At 44.0% G+C, this 20,336-nt stretch overlaps 1 protein-coding gene across 1 annotated transcript in view; it reads left to right on the top strand.

Moving 5' to 3' along the window:
- Positions 1-461: 461 nt before the first annotated feature.
- LCT (lactase) overlaps positions 462-20,336 on the top strand; it is a 26,884-nt gene continuing 7,009 nt past the window's right edge. The window contains exons 1-13 of the mRNA XM_026088962.1: positions 462-1,128; positions 6,243-6,322; positions 7,557-7,640; positions 9,306-9,408; positions 9,824-9,902; positions 10,660-11,347; positions 11,749-12,394; positions 13,655-15,214; positions 15,540-15,808; positions 16,271-16,561; positions 18,397-18,595; positions 19,157-19,359; positions 19,760-19,869. Coding sequence (XP_025944747.1) covers positions 462-1,128; positions 6,243-6,322; positions 7,557-7,640; positions 9,306-9,408; positions 9,824-9,902; positions 10,660-11,347; positions 11,749-12,394; positions 13,655-15,214; positions 15,540-15,808; positions 16,271-16,561; positions 18,397-18,595; positions 19,157-19,359; positions 19,760-19,869 — 4,979 coding nt within the window. The remainder of the gene's footprint in view (positions 1,129-6,242; positions 6,323-7,556; positions 7,641-9,305; positions 9,409-9,823; positions 9,903-10,659; positions 11,348-11,748; positions 12,395-13,654; positions 15,215-15,539; positions 15,809-16,270; positions 16,562-18,396; positions 18,596-19,156; positions 19,360-19,759; positions 19,870-20,336) is intronic.

The following is a 20,336-nucleotide window of genomic DNA, read 5'->3' as shown; positions in this document are numbered from 1 at the left end:
CTTCTGCTAAGGGATAATGACAAAATCTGGTTGCTTCGCTCTGTTTTTAGATGGACTTTTGGTATATGCACGTTGCACTTTTGAAATAGAACATTCAAAATGGCCAAAGCAAAGTTTTAAGCCAGGAGGGCAAAACCAACCTATCTTTGGTGAATGCCTTGACTTGTAAAAGGATTGAAAGGTGGCGTGATTTGTGAGGGGACTTTTTGAGTATATTTGCAAACTTGTTCTTAGACTTTTCTAGAAGAAAATATTTTCTTTAAATTTCTGTTGGTCTCAGTTATGTGCTGTTATGCTATGTGATTATTAAACATTCAGTTATTCTAATTCTTATTAGATTATTTGTCTTATCAACCTGATGCCAGCACCTAAGAAACATTTTTAAGCACATGAAATGTACCAAAATTATTTATGTTAAGTATAAATAGTATAAAATAACTGTTTCTGAAGCAGGTCCAGAGATGGAGCTGGTCTGTAAGACAGTCTTCTCTTTTCTCCTGTTAGCCTCTCCCAGCTTTGGGATAGACAGAGGATTAGCTCAGAATTTTATTGCCATTGCTGGACCGCTACCCAGCGAGCTAGGAAATAGTTTGCATCTGCAGAACCAAGTCCTACCCAAAGAAGCTCAGGACCCTGGTGGGAGCGAAGCCCATGAGCACCTGTGCCAACAAGATCCGGCGGCTTCCGAGCTGCCCCTGCGCCTCTCCCACCTTCGCGGAGCCGGGGTGACGCACTACAAGGTCTTCCTGCCGTGGGCATGCCTCCTGCCGGAGGGGGACGCCGGGAAGCCGGACGAAGCCCAAGTGCAGCGGTACCGGGAGCTGCTCGAGACGCTGGCTGCGGCGAGCCTGCGGCCGGCGGTAGTTCTGCATCGGCAGCGGGTGCCCGGCGCCGTGGCCGCTCGGGCCGGGCGCGGGGCATCCAGCGCCTTTGCTGACCTGTTTGTGGAATGTGCCGAGTTCAGCTTCCGCTCTTTTGGGGCCCTGGTGGACGTGTGGCTCACCTTCAGCGACCTGCCGGCGGTGCTCGAGAGCCTGCCTTACGGCGACCGCCGGGAGCGGGCGCGGGCCCTGGCTGACGCTCACGAGAGAGCGTATCGAGTCTACCACGAGAAATACTCGCCGGCAGGTAAAGAGAACCGGGGAGGGATTTGTCTGTATGACCTTTTCACAAACAGTTTGTGAAAGGGTTAAATTATCATTTACTGGGGGCAAGAGTTTACATTTGTATTTGGCCAGCACAGGAAAAAATGCCTGCATAAATACCTCAATTTCCAGTCTATCTGAATTTTATGCAGTCTAAAATAATGACCAGCCTAACTTATTTGGAAACTAACTTTTTTAACTAGACCATAAGAGCTTTAGCCAAATTTATCAGGGATCATGTTTTAATTGGGCTTTTCTCCTTTTCTGTTCCTTTTAGCACACTAAAAGTTACAGTCGGCATTGAGGGCCTTTCGAGTGTTATTGTAAAGCCATACCTCATACCTTAAAGCCCTGGGAATTTATTAATTGTTTAATTTGATACCAAATGAAAACAAAACGTGAGCTGATACAGAAGAGTTCGAGCTGTGTTTGTGATCATTGCCTCATTTATCTCTGTTTCAAAGCAAGATGCATTAGGTAATAACCAGCTCCGATCTGAACACTAGTAGTATTTCAGAATAATGCTGTCATTGCAAGGGAACGCCGTACTTCCCCTAATGCGCTTACTAGGTAGGAGGAGGTACTTTTCTTTTTTTATTAACATGTAATTTCCTATATACCCCTTGGAATTAACGCTTTGTTCCCTTTTCCAGCACAACGCCCTGCATCTTTTTAGACAGCTGTGTTGGTAAGGCTGGGAATGATGTACTTCCTTCTCTCCGCATGTCCAGTTAACAGTCTGTCCTTCCCATGGAGAACTGTTTGTGGCCTTAGGACTGGATTGCATCTTTGAGAATGCTTCATCAGAAGTTTTTTTCCGCTGCACTTAAGGTGATCCTTGCATATGTTTTTTGGAATTCCTTTCATTAATTTGCATTTGGTTAGTAATTGATTTTTGGTTTTCATTTACAAGTGTAAGTAATTTTTATTGCAGTTTGAACTCAATCTAACTGAACTGAATGCCAATTTACTTTAATAGATTAAGCCCATGAACCTGAACTAATTTCAATTAGTGAGTAAATTGGCCTCCTCAGTTTGCAAGCATTAATTAAAGCATATAGATGCTATATCGTTGTCTAGTTAAATAATATTTGCAAGTTATTTTCTACTACTCTTTCTCTTGTCAGATCTGTCAGATCCAGCTTCTTGTGAGCTTTAAAAGGCTTCTTGGAGACTGAGGAGATAAAATTGGGAATGATTTGTACAGCATAGCAGGAAATCAAGGAATCGGGTTAGTCTTTTGTGGTTGCTGGGACCCAATAGTGACCGGTAAGAACTCCCTGCAACTCAGTGCCAATTTGGGGAAAGACATGTCAATTTTGGGAAAGGCGTGTATGTGTGCAAGGTAGAGATCAAATGTTGAAGATGTAGGAATGGTTTTGTGCTCTAAAGCTGCATGAACATTTTGTTTTGCAACGTGGTAATTTAGCTGCTAATTCCAAAGGAGAGGAGAGAAAAGTGATGCTTTCCAAACAAAAATCATAGAAAAATCTAGGTTGGAGCACACCTCTGGAGGTCTTCTTGTCCCAGTTCTTGTTGACAGCAGAGCCTTAGGTTAGGTTATCCGGCACCCGGTCCGGCTGAGCCTTGAATGGTTCCAGTGAGGAAGATTCCAACGCTTTTCTGGGCAACCTGTTCCTATGCTTTCAGTAGCCTGTTTCATAAATATTTCCATCTCCTGGAGCACCAAACTTTACTACTGACAGGTTTCCTAAATCTCTGTCTGAAAACAGTGTTTTTAAATGCAAATGTCTATTTTTTAATGCAAAAGCTCCATACTTTAGCTGTGGAGCTCTAACTGATGCCTTTAATACAAATACACATATCTTTCTTTCCTGCAGAGTAAGACCTTACAAAAATAAATAAACAAAGAATCCTGCTGTGCCCAGCAAAAATAACATGAAATGGAGGCCCAGGGGGGTAATGATACTGTCTTCTTTTAGGTTTCTGATTGGGAGCTTAGATTCCTTATGAATTTGATAAAGAGAGGTAGGCTCTTCTAGAGGGCAATGCAGAACACCTGCTTTGGGTTCCTACTTCTCTCCATTGTCTGTAAGGGGAATCCAACATTACAGCCTAAATAGGCCTTAGTCTGACTAAGAGTATTGTGAAAGACAGCTATTATGTTTTTTTCCCATTCCATAAATACAAATACTTGTCACCAGCACTACTGTATCACTGGGCACTAACTTGCAGCTGCAGTAGCTTCTCTCTACTAATTTCTTTCATAAACTATGTCTTGGCAAGCACTGTATCTCATTAAAAATTACCATCCATCTGCAACAACAGTTTTATTCTAGATTGCTTATAATTTGCTTTCAAAATAAGGACAGGAAGATGTTTGTACTTCATTATGTGTGGGCCTCTGCCCCCTCAATCTTTGCTAACAAACATTTTTCACATGGAAAAAATAATAATATTTAATATAAAATTAATAATATGCAAATAATTTCTCTGCTTCCTCTTTCCCACCAGTACTATATGCTTCACTGGGTCGGAAGGGTGTTCTTTCTGCAGTGAACACTGCTCTACTGAAAAATAAGCTGCAGATGGTGCTGTATGTTTCCTATTTAAGCACTTGCTACATCCATCAGAAAAAAAATGAGTTCTTAGCTAGGTGTTCAGAACAGCAAGCACAATATTTCAGCAAGATTTTTTTAAGGCTTCCTTTAAAAAAAAAAAAAAAGGCTTCTTGGAATCAAATGGGGTTAAAGTGCGCAAATGACAATCCCTGCTTAAGCAGAATATTGGCTATCTTGGAAAAGAGCAAGTGTTCTGTGACAGTTTCTACTACAACATAAATAATAAAGATGATGTTGTCTGACAGAGCAGTAAACTAACTAGCTGCTTCCAGCTATGTTTCAGGCAAGAACTGGTTGTTAAAGGAAATAGTTGGTTTAAATATGTTGCGTACTGAGGCCGCGCGGAGAGCAGGTTCAGCAGATGCTCTCAGCTCTCCAGTTCTGCCGTATCTGAATGTAGCGAGGTCGGGTTTTCTCCTCCTTGCAGCGGTTCGGGTGCCCCGTGCGCACTGAGCGGGTGATCTGTGCGTATCGCTCTACTTGAGAGAGCACGCGTCCTCAAGGCCAGAGGAAGGAGTACTTTGGAAAGCAATAAACTATATCGTCGAACCTCCCTGATGTTATCGAGTCTGGGGATGGCTCCGCAGAACACGTGCGTTGTTGCTGGTGCCTGAATTCACATAACAACCGCTCTTCCTTCCAAACAGGCAAGGTGCCACATCACGTGTTTCCTTTATGCGCCCAAGCATCGTAGCACGAGCACACCTCCTTCCTGGGCTGCCCGCCCTGAGCCGTGGAGGCGCCCAGCCCTGCCAATGCGAGTAACGCCGCTCCTGTCATTTCTTTGCGTGCTGGGATTCTTCTTAAGGCAAAAAAGGGCAAGAGGAGGAGATGAAAAGCATTGCCTGCTTTTTGTTTTACCTTCCTCTGAAATGCAGGCAGTATTACCAAATGTCCATTTATGTTCAAGCGTAAAGGGGAACCTGAGCATCTCAGAAAATATTAATCCAGTGTTTCCACGTGACCTTTCTCCAACTAATTGTTTGATGGTGGTTTTTTTGCATCAGTCTGTTTGTTTGCTTTATCTGTCTGTTGAAAGTCCTGATACATTATCATTCTAGTGCCAGCTAGTTCTGGGAACGTTTATCTGCACAATAGATAATTTCAGTTAAATATTATTTCTGCTGTAGTATAAATAATATGAAATAATTCTGAAGCAGGTCCAGAGATGGAGCTGGTCTGTAAGACAGTCTTCTCTTTTCTCCTGTTAGCCTCTCCCAGCTTTGGGATAGACAGAGGATTAGCTCAGAATTTTATTGCCATTGCTGGACCGCTACCCAGCGAGCTAGGAAATAGTTTGCATCTGCAGAACCAAGTCCTACCCAAAGAAGCTCRGGACCCTGGTGGGAGCGAAGCCCATGAGCACCTGTGCCAACAAGATCCGGCGGCTTCCGAGCTGCCCCTGCGCCTCTCCCACCTTCGCGGAGCCGGGGTGACGCACTACAAGGTCTTCCTGCTGTGGGCATGCCTCCTGCCGGAGGGGGACGCCGGGAAGCCGGACGAAGCCCAAGTGCAGCGGTACCGGGAGCTGCTCGAGACGCTGGCTGCGGCGAGCCTGCGGCCGGCGGTAGTTCTGCATCGGCAGCGGGTGCCCGGCGCCGTGGCCGCTCGGGCCGGGCGCGGGGCATCCAGCGCCTTTGCTGACCTGTTTGTGGAATRTGCCGAGTTCAGCTTCCGCTCTTTTGGGGCCCTGGTGGACGTGTGGCTCACCTTCAGCGACCTGCCGGCGGTGCTCGAGAGCCTGCCTTACGGCGACCGCCGGGAGCGGGCGCGGGCCCTGGCTGATGCTCACGAGAGAGCGTATCGAGTCTACCACGAGAAATACTCGCCGGCAGGTAAAGAGAACCGGGGAGGGATTTGTCTCTATGACCTTTTCACAAACAGTTTGTGGTAGGATTAAATGGCAGCTGCTACACGTGGTCTCTGTGTGCTGTCTCTGGTCTCAGAGTTGCATAGAAATATTTGAGTAGCAGACTCCTTCAAATTTGTTATTTTGATAATTTTTTATAATTTACTGGTAACTACATTTTACTTGAAATGGTAGTCAGACCACTTGAGGAGAAATATGTAAGATTTTGCAGTTTTGTGTGCTTTTCTTAAAAATCATCTGGCTCAGAATTAACTTAAAAAAAATAAACTACTATAGAAGAACCACTGGAGTCAGGAATATTAAAGATCTTGCTTATAAGCATAGAGTGGAAGAGAACCCACTGGATAGTTGCATTCAGATCCTCCTTCTGCAAGCCACAGCATTACAGTTACTGCTCATAAACGTCTTAAGATTTACTGACAAATTCCTTGAACAACAACTCCTTGAACTTTGCCATTGGACTTCTACCTTCTTCGACTCCCCCTTTCAAATCACAGTGGGTATTCTCTGATGAGCTGCTCGGGGCCCTGTCTCTGATGATCCACATCTTCAAAAATTTCCAGCTCTTTTTAAAATAACTGCAGTAAACTGTTAACTTTCCTTTGCCCTTCTTAATACACTGATCGGCTGTCTCTTTCTTCCAAGATGGAAAACTGTCCATTGCTTTAGGAATGGATCACGTCTTGGATAGCACTTCATCAGAGCTGCTGTCATTTTGTCTTCAGGTAACACCTTAATAGAAATGACTTCCAAAATGAAATAGTTTGAATATGTTAACATTTTTATGTACAGGATCAAGCGAGCTATTGCAAGTTAAATAAAATTTATCAATTGGTCAGTTTTATTTATTTGATTAGTTTGATCTTGTGAAGCTCACTGATTTTAAAAATCATCCTTTTTTGGCTGGTAAGTACTGGTTAAAGTATAAGGAGACATATTTACTCTCACAATTGGCAACTGTAGCAATATATATGCTTATGTGACAAGGTGTCTGCAAAAGATGTATCCACTTTTATCTTCTGTGCAAGTCAATTAAATGCACCACAAAATAAAAGAAATATTTTAAATAACCATTATTTTTAAAAATCCACTTAATCTGTTCTATTAAAGCACTTCCTGAGCTTTAAGTGGTCTAGGCATACAGGGACAGCACAGCACGAGGAGAATCTAATCTCTACAAAGATGACAACATCCTTTCCATAAAGACCAAACCGCCCGTTATTAGTTTGTTCATCTAGAGGCTGCTGGGGTGGGATGCAGTGCACAAATGGCAGTGCAGGTTTTGGACTTGCATTCACAGTCTTTTAAAATTTAGTAAGTCATGTTGCAGACATGATATTTTAAGGACATAAGCAAGGCATGGTTTGTAAGGAGGGGAAAGATCTTTTATTAGCGAGTTCATTACACTAGAAAAAAATTTTACACGGAAAACGTTACTGATCGCTTACCTGTTTTTTTTCCAACTTCACCAGCTGGTTTAATAAAAGAATACCACCTATGCTATTGAACCTTGCTGACTCTAATGGGATAACACTTGTGATTTGGGATGACCAAAGATTTCTGAAGTGGACTTTCCCCAAAAGTTTATTGATAGGGCCTCCCCGAACCACACTGTTAGTGGCAAAGGTTTCCCTACCTGATTAATCATTGACTCCTTCAGTCTTACTAATTTAAGGTGCAGTTGTAGATGGTGAATATTAAATGCATAAAGTACTTTACAATTTGCTTCAACTCTAATGCTTCTAAGATTTTGCATTGTTGTTTGGAAAGAGATGCTAAGAAAAATCTTCACACACAGTATCCAGTTCATACGCGCTATAAGGCCTCCCTTGTAGCTGTATGATTTCTTATTCAAATAACTTATCTGTATCAACCATGTCAGCTGTTTTATGTATTTTTAACATAATACCTGCAAAAAATACTTTTTTCTCCAGGATTTTTTTATTTTGCTGTTTCCAGGATTCATTAGACTTTCTGTCTCTCGACCTCCATTACAACTGTGGAAATGAAACGGATTTCTACATGAAGTTGGGTGAATTCCAGGTAACTTTATGTACAATGTTAAAATGAACATTGCATTTCCTGGATTTCTGTATTGCTTTAGACTGATGAAGTTCCCATTTGCTTTCAGCTTATACAGCTCAAAATACTTCTGGGGTTTGCACCCATCTAGCTGAAGGCAAGATCATGTCTTTAATATTTTTAAATTACTTTATTGAGGTTTTCCATAAAAAGGAATGTACTTCAGTACACTATGTATGTTAAAGATGCACACATCTAAATGTTCCATTTCAAGTGCTCCCAAAGGAGTAGAGTAGATCAATATATTCCTAAGATGAAATATTAGGAGCAGAGCAGATGGGGCAAATCCATCATTGCCCTTATAATTCTATTGAACTTCAGAAATCATCTATAACAACTTACTTTGCAATTAAGGTCTGTTATAGCAATTCTCACACTATGAATTCAAAGTAATTCATAGTTTGCTATCTCCAATCCTCCAGAGCCTAGGCCTGTGTGATCGATGCTTCTGCAGAGATGAGCACAGAGACTGTGTGCCCTGCTCAGGGTCATGTAGCAAAGGGAAGAGCAGCCAGAAAGGAGTGTGCAAGGCTCTTGGTTAACTGTCTCTCCTGTGTATCAACAGCAGGATAGTTATTCCCTATAAATAGGGAAATTGCCAGGCCACAAATGAAGAGCAAGAAGTGGAAACTCTCTGCATATCATCTTTGGAAAATCCTTAAAGATTTAAAAAATGCTGAAGATTGCGATAGAATTGCAGAGGTGGAAAACAGACCATAAATAGAAGGGGAACTCCGTGTTCCTTGATGCGTTTCTAAACAGTGCTGATTTGCTGTGAGAGCTCGGATGACAACTGTGTTAGGAAACAGCTGCGTACTGCTCGCTGTTACTCTGACTTAAAAACAGGTGTCTGAAAGTACTGGAAATGATCGACTAGGTCAGTGCTCACTGATGCACGGAGTAACTGGAATGGCATAATTCTTTTGTCCAAGACTGAGAATTGCTCTGTCTCACATCCTAAGCGTTTGATAAGCTGTTAGGCTGGTAGCCTTATATAAGAAGATACTATTATATTCTAGAGTTGGTTCTGCAACTGCACTACCAAACGTTTCAACTGCTTGTTAGCAGAGGCGTGTTAATGAGGACAAGTTTGCAAAAGGTTTGCATCACGTGGCAGTGACGAAGTCAGCGATGTTATAGGCTAGTACTGATATTAAAACCTCTGGTACTGAATTGCCTTCTTAAAATGTGTAAGACAAGTCCCCCAGCAACTGAGTGGCAGAAGAAGGAGCCACCCAGTAGACTTGTTCTCTTTAAGGTCCCAGCGTGGTGTAATTACTCCAAAAATCTGAAGTGGGTCAAACAATTATGGCAACTGATTCTTAACAAGTAAGCTTTCTGAAAAAACGTGCTTCCCTATGCCTTCTCAATGAAAAGTCAAACACCAAGTTTCTGGGGTTTATGCTTTGATCTGCATGGGGCTTTTTTGGGGTCAGAGAAAAATAGTTGGTGGTATTTAATGCTTACTTTGATTTATGAATTTAGCTCTGAAGAACTTTACCTCTGAAGCTCAGTCTTCTAGATATTTAATATTCTGTGTTAAAAGCAACAAATGCTGAGAGCATGGTTTTACTAGCTGACCTGTACTTATTTCCATACAACTCTGTTTGACTTTTCATTTTGTAGAATATCTGGAAGGACACGGAGATTTTGCTCTTTAGTCTGAAATTCCTTGATTGTAGTTCCATGGAAGAGAATCCATTCATACCAGTGGCTTCTATTGTCACAGGTGAGTAAAATATTTCAAGAAGGAAGAGGGTTTTCTAGCTAGGCACTGAATGGGAAATTACAGAGTGAATTAAAAGTTGTCCAGTCCAGACACCACTGTTTGATGAAATAATTGTATAGTTTCTTTATAACCTTCCAGGAAAATTGAAGGCAGATGGTGAATGTAGAGGGCAGGGAAGCAGGAAATCTACCCCCCCCATCTTTTCATCTTTTTTTTTTTTTTAATGAGAAATTGGAAATACAGAATAAAAACCCAACGTATCAGACTTGAGGAAAAACAGACATTGTTTATAAAAAATATATATATATWTTTTTTTTAATTTCAAAAGGTGTTGTTGTATGTGCATCTAGTGTCATGCAGTCTGTGGGATCTGAGTCATGACCAAGCCCATCACTTCTTGTTTGTTTGTTTTCAGCCATTAATAAAGAAAAGGCACGTACAATTGGTTATGATGTTAATGAATTCTTGGACTTCTCATCAAATCATGTTTTAAGGTACAGTTTTTTCTCCCTTAAATCAGATGCTATAAGAAAGTGGTGTCTTCTAGAAACAAGTGTGCTAGACAGACACAAGACATGTTCAGTGGAAAAGTCTGCTGCTAGTCACTGAAAGGCCTGGAAAGGAGTGCCTTTCTGCTGAGCCTAGTCTCTCGCTATTGCAGGTAAGCATGTCATGTAATCCTCTTCCACCCTTTCACCCTTAGTCGCCCAGATTGCACCTTCAAGCCCATAGTAACAGTTATGTTCTCCAAGCCTTTTGCTCTTTTCAAGAGCAAAGTAGTTTTTTTTTTTTTTTTTTTTAAAGAGAGAGAAAGAAAGAAACCCTGTGCCTTTTCTAGGACAAAAGACAATTAGGCCTACAGATACGTAGCAGATATCACTGTGCAAGGGGAAGTTAAAGATTACGTAAGCAGCATTGATTGGTTTTAGTTTATCCAGTGGAAACCCATGCGGCAGTTGTAGCGTGTGAAATTGCTACATGCTGCGAAGATTTTCTTTGCATCTTTGACCTAGGTGTAATGAATTATGCAAATCTACCTGCAAAGAAATGCTTTAGATATGTAGCTCTTGAGCAGCTCTGTGGTTAGCTCATTGCACATCAGCTTCATCTGCCAGCTGAATGGCAGTAGGTTGGACTGATCAGATGAAGAAGGAACTATACCCTGTGTAGCATGTGTGAGCTGAATGCAAAGCAAACAATCCTTTCATCCTCCTCGGAGATTGTAATAACTTTTTATTCTTCTGCTTCCAGCATAACAAATACTCTACAGGAGAAGCCAGTTGCTGTTCTTGCCCCCCGCTCCTCCTATCAAACCGTTTGGGAAATGTTTGCTAACCAGCCTGAATTGGAGAGGGATTCTTTTCTGCAGGATGTTTTTCCAAGTGGTTTCCTCTGGGGCACATCCACAGGTGCCTTTAACATTGAAGGAGCTTGGGCAGAGGATGGGAAAGGAGAGAGCATCTGGGATCAGTTTGGGCATGAAGGCCATGTCTACATGAATCAAACAACAGATGTGGCATGTGACAGCTACTATAAAAGCAGCTATGATGTTTACCTGCTCAGGGGTCTTCAGCCCCAACTGTATAAATTTTCTATATCGTGGTCCAGAATTTTCCCTGCTGGCATCAGGAATGGCTTCAACTCCAAGGGCGTGGATTATTATAGCCAATTAATCAGCAACTTGCTAGACTCTAACATTGAGCCCATGGTGACTCTGTTCCACTGGGACCTCCCACAAGCTCTGCAGGTTCTCGGTGGCTGGCAGAATGAAAGCGTCATAGAAGCTTTTGTAGACTATGCAGACTTCTGCTTTGCCACCTTTGGACATCAAGTCAAGTTCTGGATTACTTTCCATGAGCCTTGGGTTATCAGCTACGCTGGCTATGGCACCGGGGAGCATCCTCCAGGAATCACTGACCCAGGGGTAGCATCTTACAAGGTAAGGACATAGCAATAGCTAGGATTCCACAGCTGCCGTTGTCTTCCTCTGCCAGTTCTGTACTTCAGCTATGTTAAAGCCTCATGCGGCTTCTGAGACAATTATTTGCTTGTTGAATTTGTGATACTTAAAAGAAAATGGGGTGGTTAATGGATGCTGGACGTCTTTTTTTATTTTTCCTTTCTAAAAGCTGGTGTTGACCCCTAGAGCTCGGATAGCCAGGTTCTTCCCCTGCTTAATTCAAAACAGTTTCCCCACTGCACTCTCTGGCCATGATTATCTGTCTTGTCAGGGTTTCTTGTTTTGGAAGGAGGCGGTGTTCTTGCACAGCAATAGTCTCGGCTTCCAGGACTTCTTGTGCAAAGCTGTGTGACGCACTTTCCTCTGCTTTCTGCCCCCAGGTGGCTCACACAATTCTCAAGGCTCATGCCAAGGTCTGGCACCTGTATAATGACAGATACCGTTCTCAGCAGCTGGGAAAGGTAGGGCTGGTGCTGAATTCGGATTGGGCTGAACCCAAGACTCCAGCCAACGCTGAGGACGTGAGAGCATCTGAGAGGTACCTGCAGTTCATGCTTGGCTGGTTTGCTCACCCTATATTTGTTAACGGTGATTACCCAGATATCCTGAAGGCTCAGATCCAGGAAGTAAACCAGCAGTGCTCCACAACAGTTGCCCAGCTGCCTCTCTTTACTGAGGAGGAGAAGTCCTGGGTGAAAGGGACTGCTGATTTCTTTGGTCTTTCTCATTACACTTCCCGCCTGGTTAGTGCCGGGACTAACAGCACCTGCACTCCAGGCTACGAGAGCATTGGGAACTTCTCCCTGCATGTAGATCCGTCGTGGCCACAGGCTGCCTCCTCTTGGATCCATGTGGTCCCTTGGGGATTAAGAAGGCTGCTGAAATTTGTGTCCCAGGAATACACAGGGACGAAGATCCCAATTTACATAGCAGGAAACGGTATGCCAACACAAGATGGAGGGGATGTTATTAATGACACTCTGCGAGTGGACTATTTCCGCCGGTACATCAATGAGGCTCTAAAAGGTATGGAGAATAGGAGGGGTTTTTGTTCTTGATTTTTGTTCTTGTTCTTGGTTTTTTTCTTTCTCTTTTTTTCTTTTTTTTTTCTCATGATGGCAACTAGTTATTTTATCACTTCTACAATGGTTAACTTTAAAACATCACCATTTGTGTAGTGATGTGAAGTCAGCTGCCTCTGCTATAAATAGTGTGATCTTATAAACTTGAGGCCATCTGGTGTCCAGATGTGGGATTTTCCATTCTATTTATATATGGGAATAGGAATTTCATATATGCAGATAAATAGGACTGGACCCTGAAGTCGGTCTCTATGGGAAGACTGTTTATATACTTGAGCTTCCCTGAAGATAATTTGACTGCTGCCAAGTTCTTACCTGTACTGGTCTTAGAGATTAGGATGGAACTATGTCTTCGCTGATTAGGTGGATCTAACTGACAGCATCCTGTACCATTTCAGGCTAGAATTTATAGAGAGATATAAATATCTCGATTATTTTGAGCAAGATTCAAGACATGCCTGTATCTTTGCAAACTGTCTATCTATTGGCAAAATTAATATTAATGACTGCGGTTCTAGACAGGTCAGGAAATGACAAATACAGATTTTACTCATTCTCTCTTAAGAGGTGATCAGTACATAGCATTTGCTCTTGACCTAGTTCTCAACATACTGATATTTGTATGAAAAGAGCTACAGAAAACAAAATAGGATAGCAGTTATGTCTGAGCAGAAGTACAGAAGACAGACTCTGTATGGGAAATGAACTCTTCTGGAATGAGGGATCTAGTACTTCTTTGTAGGCAGCATGAGGAAGGAAGTTGGACTTGCCTCTACTGGTGTTGGATATGCTGTCATGCAAAAAAAAAAAGTCTTCTGTACCCAGGGAAGATAGAAAAGTACTAAATATACATGTTTCAGTTTAACTACAGTGGTAAATCTAGAAGTGATCCATATATCTAAACTGAGTAACTGTGCTTGAAAACAAGAATATAGGGAATGAGATACCAGTGGCACAAGTGTTCTGTACTCACATATCTCTTGACTAATATTTCTTTTCTGATCTGTTTTTGTCACTAAGCATTCGACCAGCTCCCATTACGGCACTGACTGCTGCTCTTGCCAGACACTCTAGTTGTTTTGGTTTTCTGCCTAAAAGCCCATTCATAGATATTTGGTTATTTGGCTGTTACCCTCAGTTGTGTTTGTACCTGTGTTCAGAAAACATTCAAATAACTAACAGTCTTGTACTGTTTCTGTGACAGCGGTAAAACTAGATACGGTGGATGTTCAGTCATACATTACTCGATCGCTGGTTGATGGCTTTGAAGGCCCAGCAGGGTACAGCCTAAAATTTGGACTACATTATGTGAATTTTGAAGATAGCAACAGACCAAGGACCCCCAAGGCATCTGCTTATTTCTACTCCAGTGTTATTGAAAAGAATGGCTTCCCATCCAAAGCCTTGGACAAATTTTCTACTCCCGTGACATTTGAGCTACCCATGTCATCGAGATTGCCAAATTTACCAGCATCTGAAGTTCCCTCGAAGGCAAAGGTTGTCTGGGAGAAATTTTCATCCCAAACCAAGTTTGAAAGGGATATGTACTTCTATGGCACCTTCCCAGAGGACTTTATGTGGGGTGTGTCTACTTCTGCCTACCAGATAGAAGGAGGTTGGGATGCTGATGGCAAAGGACCCAGCATTTGGGATACTTTCACCCATGTCCCAGGGAACATAAATAATAATGATACTGGAGATATAGCTTGTGATAGCTACAACAAAGTGGAGGAAGATCTTTACCTGCTGAGAGCCTTAGGGGTAAAGAACTACCGTTTCTCTCTGTCGTGGCCTCGGATTTTCCCTAATGGAAGGAACAATTCAATAAACAGCCATGGAGTTGACTACTATAACCGTCTCATTAATGGATTGGTTGCAAGAAACATCACTCCAATGGTCACGCTGTACCACTGGGACCTGCCACAAGCTCTCCAGGACATTGGTGGCTGGGAGAACAGTACACTGATCGAACTGTTTGATAGTTTTGCAGACTTCTGTTTCCAGACCTTTGGGGACAGGGTGAAGTTCTGGCTTACGTTCAATGAACCCCACGTCGTTGCCTGGGTCGGCTATGGCATTGGGATATTTCCACCCAATGTCAATGACCCTGGCGACGCTCCCTACAGGGTTGCGCACACCCTACTGAAAGCTCACGCCAGGGTCTACCACACATATGATCGCAAATACAGAGCAAGTCAGGGAGGGATCATTTCTCTGAGCCTTAATGTCGACTGGGCTGAGCCGAAGACACCAAGTGACCCCAGGGACATAGAAGCTGCAGACAGGTACATGCAGTTTTTGTTGGGGTGGTTCGCACACCCGATCTTCAAAAATGGGGACTACCCTGATGTCATGAAATGGACAGTCGGGAACAGGAGTGAGCTCCAGAACCTGCCATCATCCCGCCTACCGGTTTTCACAGCTGAGGAGCGCGAATACATCAGGGGCACGGCAGATGTTTTCTGTTTCAACACCTACACCTCCAAAATTGTAACTCATACAACAACCCGGCTGAGGCCCTTCTCTTATGAGTATGACCAGGAAATTTCAGTAACGGTTGACAGCTCCTGGCCTTCCTCAGCTCTTGCTGAACATCGGGCTGTGGCCTGGGGGATGAGGAGGCTGCTGAACTGGATCAAAGAGGAATATGAAAATCCCCCAATATACATCACTGAGAACGGGGTAGGGATAAAGACCAAGTCGGATGTTGATGACAATGCCAGGATATTTTACTACAAAACGTACATTGATGAAGCTCTAAAAGGTACCGATGTTTGCTTTTATTCTGTCATAGTGTGGTGTGTCTGTGCATCTGCCCCCTAGACTTCTGCTTGATTTCTTCTGCAGAGGAGTAGCTTTTATAAGCAATTGATATCAGTCTTTAAATATTCTGAACACTATACAAACATACAGGTTCTTTTTATGCTCTCCTTCCTGTGGCCATTTACGTTTTAGTTATCTAATGCCAGCTTTATGAGGGTGTGGAGGTGTCTGCATATGAATTGCTTGTCGTTCACTTAACATGTGATATACCACTGATGCTCATCCACTGGTTTTGGTCTAACATCTCTTAAAATATATGTTTCCAGCTTACAAACTGGATGGTGTTAATCTGCGAGGATACGTCGCTTGGTCTTTCATGGATGACTTTGAATGGTTGAGTGGGTATGATCCAAGGTTTGGATTGCACCAGGTTGATTTTGATAATCCCAACAGGCCAAGAACCCCAAAGCGCTCTGCTGTGTACTATTCAGAAATCATCCGCAATAATGGTATCCCGTTGCCCAGAGACGATGGTTTTCTATACGGAGAGTTTCCAAAGAACTTTTTTTGGAGTGTAGCAACTGCAGCATATCAGGTTAGGAAATGAATACTGATGCTTAAAGTACCAGCAGACAGTTGATTCATTTAGGATGAGACACCTAGAGCTTTTGTAACATTGGGTGTTAGCATAATCAGGGATTACTGTAATCATTGCCGTAAAAGTGAGGAACTTGGAGATATTTAAGGGCATGGCTATACCACGGGAATCGAGACAGCAGCACTGGCTTCACAAGAGCCAGCTAACACTGAGCAGCAGCTGAACTGAAACAATACCTGTTTCTGTGATACTGGACTTTGCTAGTAAGTCTTGCTTTGAGGCCCAAGAGGTCTTACTGGTTTGGTGCAGCAAAAACATTATTGTTTCTAACCTTAAGCTGATAAGTTAAAATACTGGGTGGTGGTGCCACAAAGACTAACAAGGCCGAATTCTTTATTAGGCCAAGTCCTAAATTTAGGGTTTACTAACAAATTTTTTCCCCCCAATCTATAATTAAAGATTGAGGGAGCATGGAGAGCAGATGGGAAAGGACTTAGCGTTTGGGATCAATATTCTCACACTCCCTTGAAAATCGGCAATGATGAGAATGGAGACGTAGCCTGTGACAGCTACCACAAGATTGAGGAGGATGTGGAAATGCTGAAGAGCCTCAAGGTGTCTCACTATCGCTTTTCAATCTCCTGGCCACGTGTTCTCCCGGATGGGACTACCAGCTATGTCAATGAAGCGGGACTGAACTACTATGAAAGGTTAATTGATGCTCTTCTGGCGGCTAACATTAAGCCTCAGGTAACAGCAAAAATGGTCTGGAAATCTGACAAAATGCAAGAGTTGAGAATTATCCTGATGTCAAAGATTAAATCCTGACTCTTGGATTTCCCTGCCTGATTCCCATGCTCTGATGCCTACATAGGAAACCCTCAGTCCTTCCAGACTTCCCAGGCTGTTCAAGACAGCTCAGGATGGGGTGATATGTAGGCCAGTAGCAGAACCCAAGTCTGACGCTCAGAGCACATATGTGTGTTTCAGTCTACTCCCTCCTTCATAGGAAAATTGCTTTTCACTGTGTTCCACAAGGAAACGTGGTTTTTTGACATAAACAAATGAATTGGGGATATAGTGATAGATTAGAAATTATCTTACTACCTAGAAAGATCGCAGTAACCTTATTGTTGGCTGTTTCCAATTGCCTTCTTGTCCCTCGTGTGTTTGGAAGTGGATTCCAGAAGGACCTACTTGGTGAGCTTTCCAGGGACTGAAGTGAGGCCAGCCAGCCTCTAGTTCCCTGGAGCTTCCTTCTGGCCTTTCGTGGAGATGGGGTAACCCTGATTTCTTTTCCTGGAGTCAGGAATCTCTGCTGATCACCGTGATTTTCACAAATAACAGGCAGTGACCTCGCAGCTGCGTCAGCCAGCCCTTTCAGCCCCCTCAGGTGAATCCGACCTGGCCCCGTGCAAGCGGTCCCTGTTGCCTTCACTTTTTACACGCTTGCCTTTTTTTGCATTTTAGCTCGTTAAGAAGCGCTTTGCGTAGCCAAGCAGGCTTTCTGTCAGCTTGGATTCTGACAAGTTAGAATATTTAGGTCCCTTGCTGGGAATGTTTTGGTTCAGTTGTAGGTGTAATATAACGATATATAAGCTTAATAATAGGACAGTCCATCCTAATACGAGCTTAATGTAAAAATTAATGACTTGCATAAGAATTGGGCACCTAAACTAACACTGTTAGGAAGTGCTGGAGAAAAAAAAATATATAAAAGGTGTATTTAAAGATGGTTCTTCAGATGCCTATTACCTCTCCCTGTCCTATTCAGAGGTAGGGTGGACAAGCGTAAGAATATAGATAATTATGTGTGGTTTTGTTGGCTGGGACTGTTTCATTTATTTGTTCGTAGCTTTACTGTGTAGCTATTGTATCTGTTATTGAAATGATGCGGTGGGGTGGCTGGAAGAAAACAGCCTTTTCTCCTTCATTCTGGCCGCCGCACTCTGACAGATAACCTCCCCGGGAGGGAAGGCGGCCAACCTTTCTGCCTTGGTGGCTGCTGAGCACCAGCGAGAGCTGCCACCCACCCGGGGCGGGTGCGTGGCTGCACCACGCGCTGCAGCCCAGCAACATCTAGGCAAGCGCCCGACTGCGCCTGAGCAGACCTGTGTCTTCATGGTGCCGCTCTAGAGCGGGTGGACGGATACAGCAAACCAAATAGCTATTTTTACTGGATTGTTTTTCACCTGAGAGTCAGCGTCGGTGCAGCAATTCTTGACTGTCTTGAGTTCTTGCCATCGCAAGATTGTTGTGGGTTTTTTTGGTAAGACTGAAGGTGAAAGCTTGACCTTCACAACCGGGCATGCCCCTGGAGTTGGTCCTTTTCCCGTGTCCTAAAGAAACTGAAACACTGGCAAGGAGGTACTTTATTTGAGTGCGTGAGTGATCACCGTGAACTTGAACACTGCATGATAGAGGGCGCTCAGATTGCTACAGGTCAGTACGTGCCCGTTAGCAACAGATAACTGCGCAAACCAAAGCAGGGTTTGTATTTGTAGATGAGCTGTTTTATGGTCCTAATTCCTGAAAGTGGGTTGACTGCCTGGTTGAATTGTTTCCCTCGCTCTCTTTCCCCGCAGGTAACTATTTATCACTGGGACCTCCCGCAGGCGCTGCAGAACGTCGGGGGGTGGGAGAATGACACTATCGTTCAGAGGTTTAAGGAGTACGCTGAGTTCCTTTTCCAGAGACTGGGAGATAGAGTGAAATTTTGGATAACCCTCAACGAACCCTACAACGTTGCGCACTATGGCTACGGCACGGGCACGGCGGCGCCGGGTGAGTCTGCCGGGCGGCACCTCGGAGCCTTCTCAGCGCCGTAGGCCCAGTGCTGTTTGCTGCTGCAGCGCAGCAGGGGCCGGGGCTCGCAGAGGCTCGCAGAGGCAGGCAGTGTGGTGGGGATAAGCGGGGATTGGGCTGTTTTGGGGGTAGTGAAGGGGTCCTCCTTTCACTCTGCAAAGCCCTACTCCTCCGAGACCCATCGGTGTCTATCCCAGCCGCCCTCCACAGCCTCCAAAGTGATCTGCTGCACCAAGCAGACCCTGTTATCAGCGGCGACTTTTAAAGCTCTTGCACCTTTGGAGGAGGGAGAAGGATTAGGGCTGGAGCAGGGCCAGCCTCTACCACAGGGCAGCAGCAAGGGAAGGGGAGGGATGCGGACAGGGAGCTGCCGGAGCGCACAGCTTCCTGCCATAAGTGCTGGACGCAGAGCCCGTAGCCAGGTGCTGCTGTGTGGGGCAGTTGCGGATGTCCTGCATCCTGCATTAACCTCCGAAGAGGCAGATGAGAAAGTCGAACTGTTGCTCCGTTGCCTGTGCCATCGCTGCCTCCGCACTGCAGGTATCTCCCTTAGGCCGGGGCGAGCCCCCTACGTAGTGGCGCACAACTTAATAAAGGCCCATGCCGAAGCCTGGCACGTGTACAACGAGACCTACCGTGCAAAACAGGGAGGAATAATTTCTCTTGCCATCAACACTGACTGGGCAGAGCCAAGGAACCCAGGCAAGCAGGAGGACCACGAAGCTGCCAGACGATTCATGCAGGTACAGTGAGGTGCGCGGCCACGGCTCTCCCGGCTGCTCGCGGTGTCGTTTGTCTCTCTGGCCCCTTTCTGTGTGCTGGAGACGCCCAGAACCCAGGTCAGCGTCTCACTGCACCAGCGGGAGAGAAACGGGTGAGCCCGACTGTCGAGAGAGGTGTCACTGCAAGGAAACTCTCACCCTCTTCTAGTGTTGGTGGCTGGTCAAGTATGCAGCACAAACGTGACAAAATAGTATGGCAGTGCCAAAAGCTTATTGAATTTGCTGCCGTTGTACGGGCATCTATCCATCTCCGTGTGCTTGTTCGATATAAATTCAGATATAAAGCAGCACATGGAGAGGAATAGTTAAACCATTTGTTTTTGATACACAATTTATCCCTCTCCCTTATTTCTTGGCTTAGTTTCTTGCAGGTTGGTTTGCTCATCCTATTTTCAAAAATGGCGATTATCATGAAGTGATGAAAACGAGGATTCGGGAACGCAGTCTGGCTCAAGGCCTGACCAAGTCACGGTAAGAGCCCAGACTCATAGTTGCTCGTTTTACTTGTTGGGCTAAAACTTGCTTTTCTGTTAGAGCTGCTAACTTGGAATGATTCTGTTGAACTGTTACTGTGAAAATCTTGCTGTATCTTCATAGGAAAAACTCCATACTTCTTCCTTTGGGGTAATAAGTTTGCAGCTCAGGGTAATACCATAAATGATCTGCATCAGACTCTGTGCTTTTCCTGACAACGTAAATGTGTTTTAACTGTTTTTAAAATAATGTAGTGAACACAAGCACCAAAAGCTCATTGGTGCCTCTGAACGGCATTTATTATTTGCCATTCCTACTAACTATTCTTACTCCTACTGTGCTATCAGAGCTCCGTCATGAATGTTTTTTCTTCTCTCTCCCTTTCATGGCACATACGTGCTGGAAGAGTCGGAGTGTGCTCTGCAGCAAGGCAGGTCTCTTCAAGGTTTGAGTTATGCTTTCAT

The sequence above is a fragment of the Apteryx rowi genome, unplaced genomic scaffold (assembly GCF_003343035.1).
Source record: "Apteryx rowi isolate R43461 unplaced genomic scaffold, aptRow1 scaffold_8, whole genome shotgun sequence".
Classification (NCBI taxonomy): Eukaryota; Metazoa; Chordata; class Aves; order Apterygiformes; family Apterygidae; genus Apteryx; species Apteryx rowi.
The sequence above is the reverse complement of the archived record's forward strand: the minus strand, read 5'-3'. Positions and strand labels throughout refer to the sequence as shown.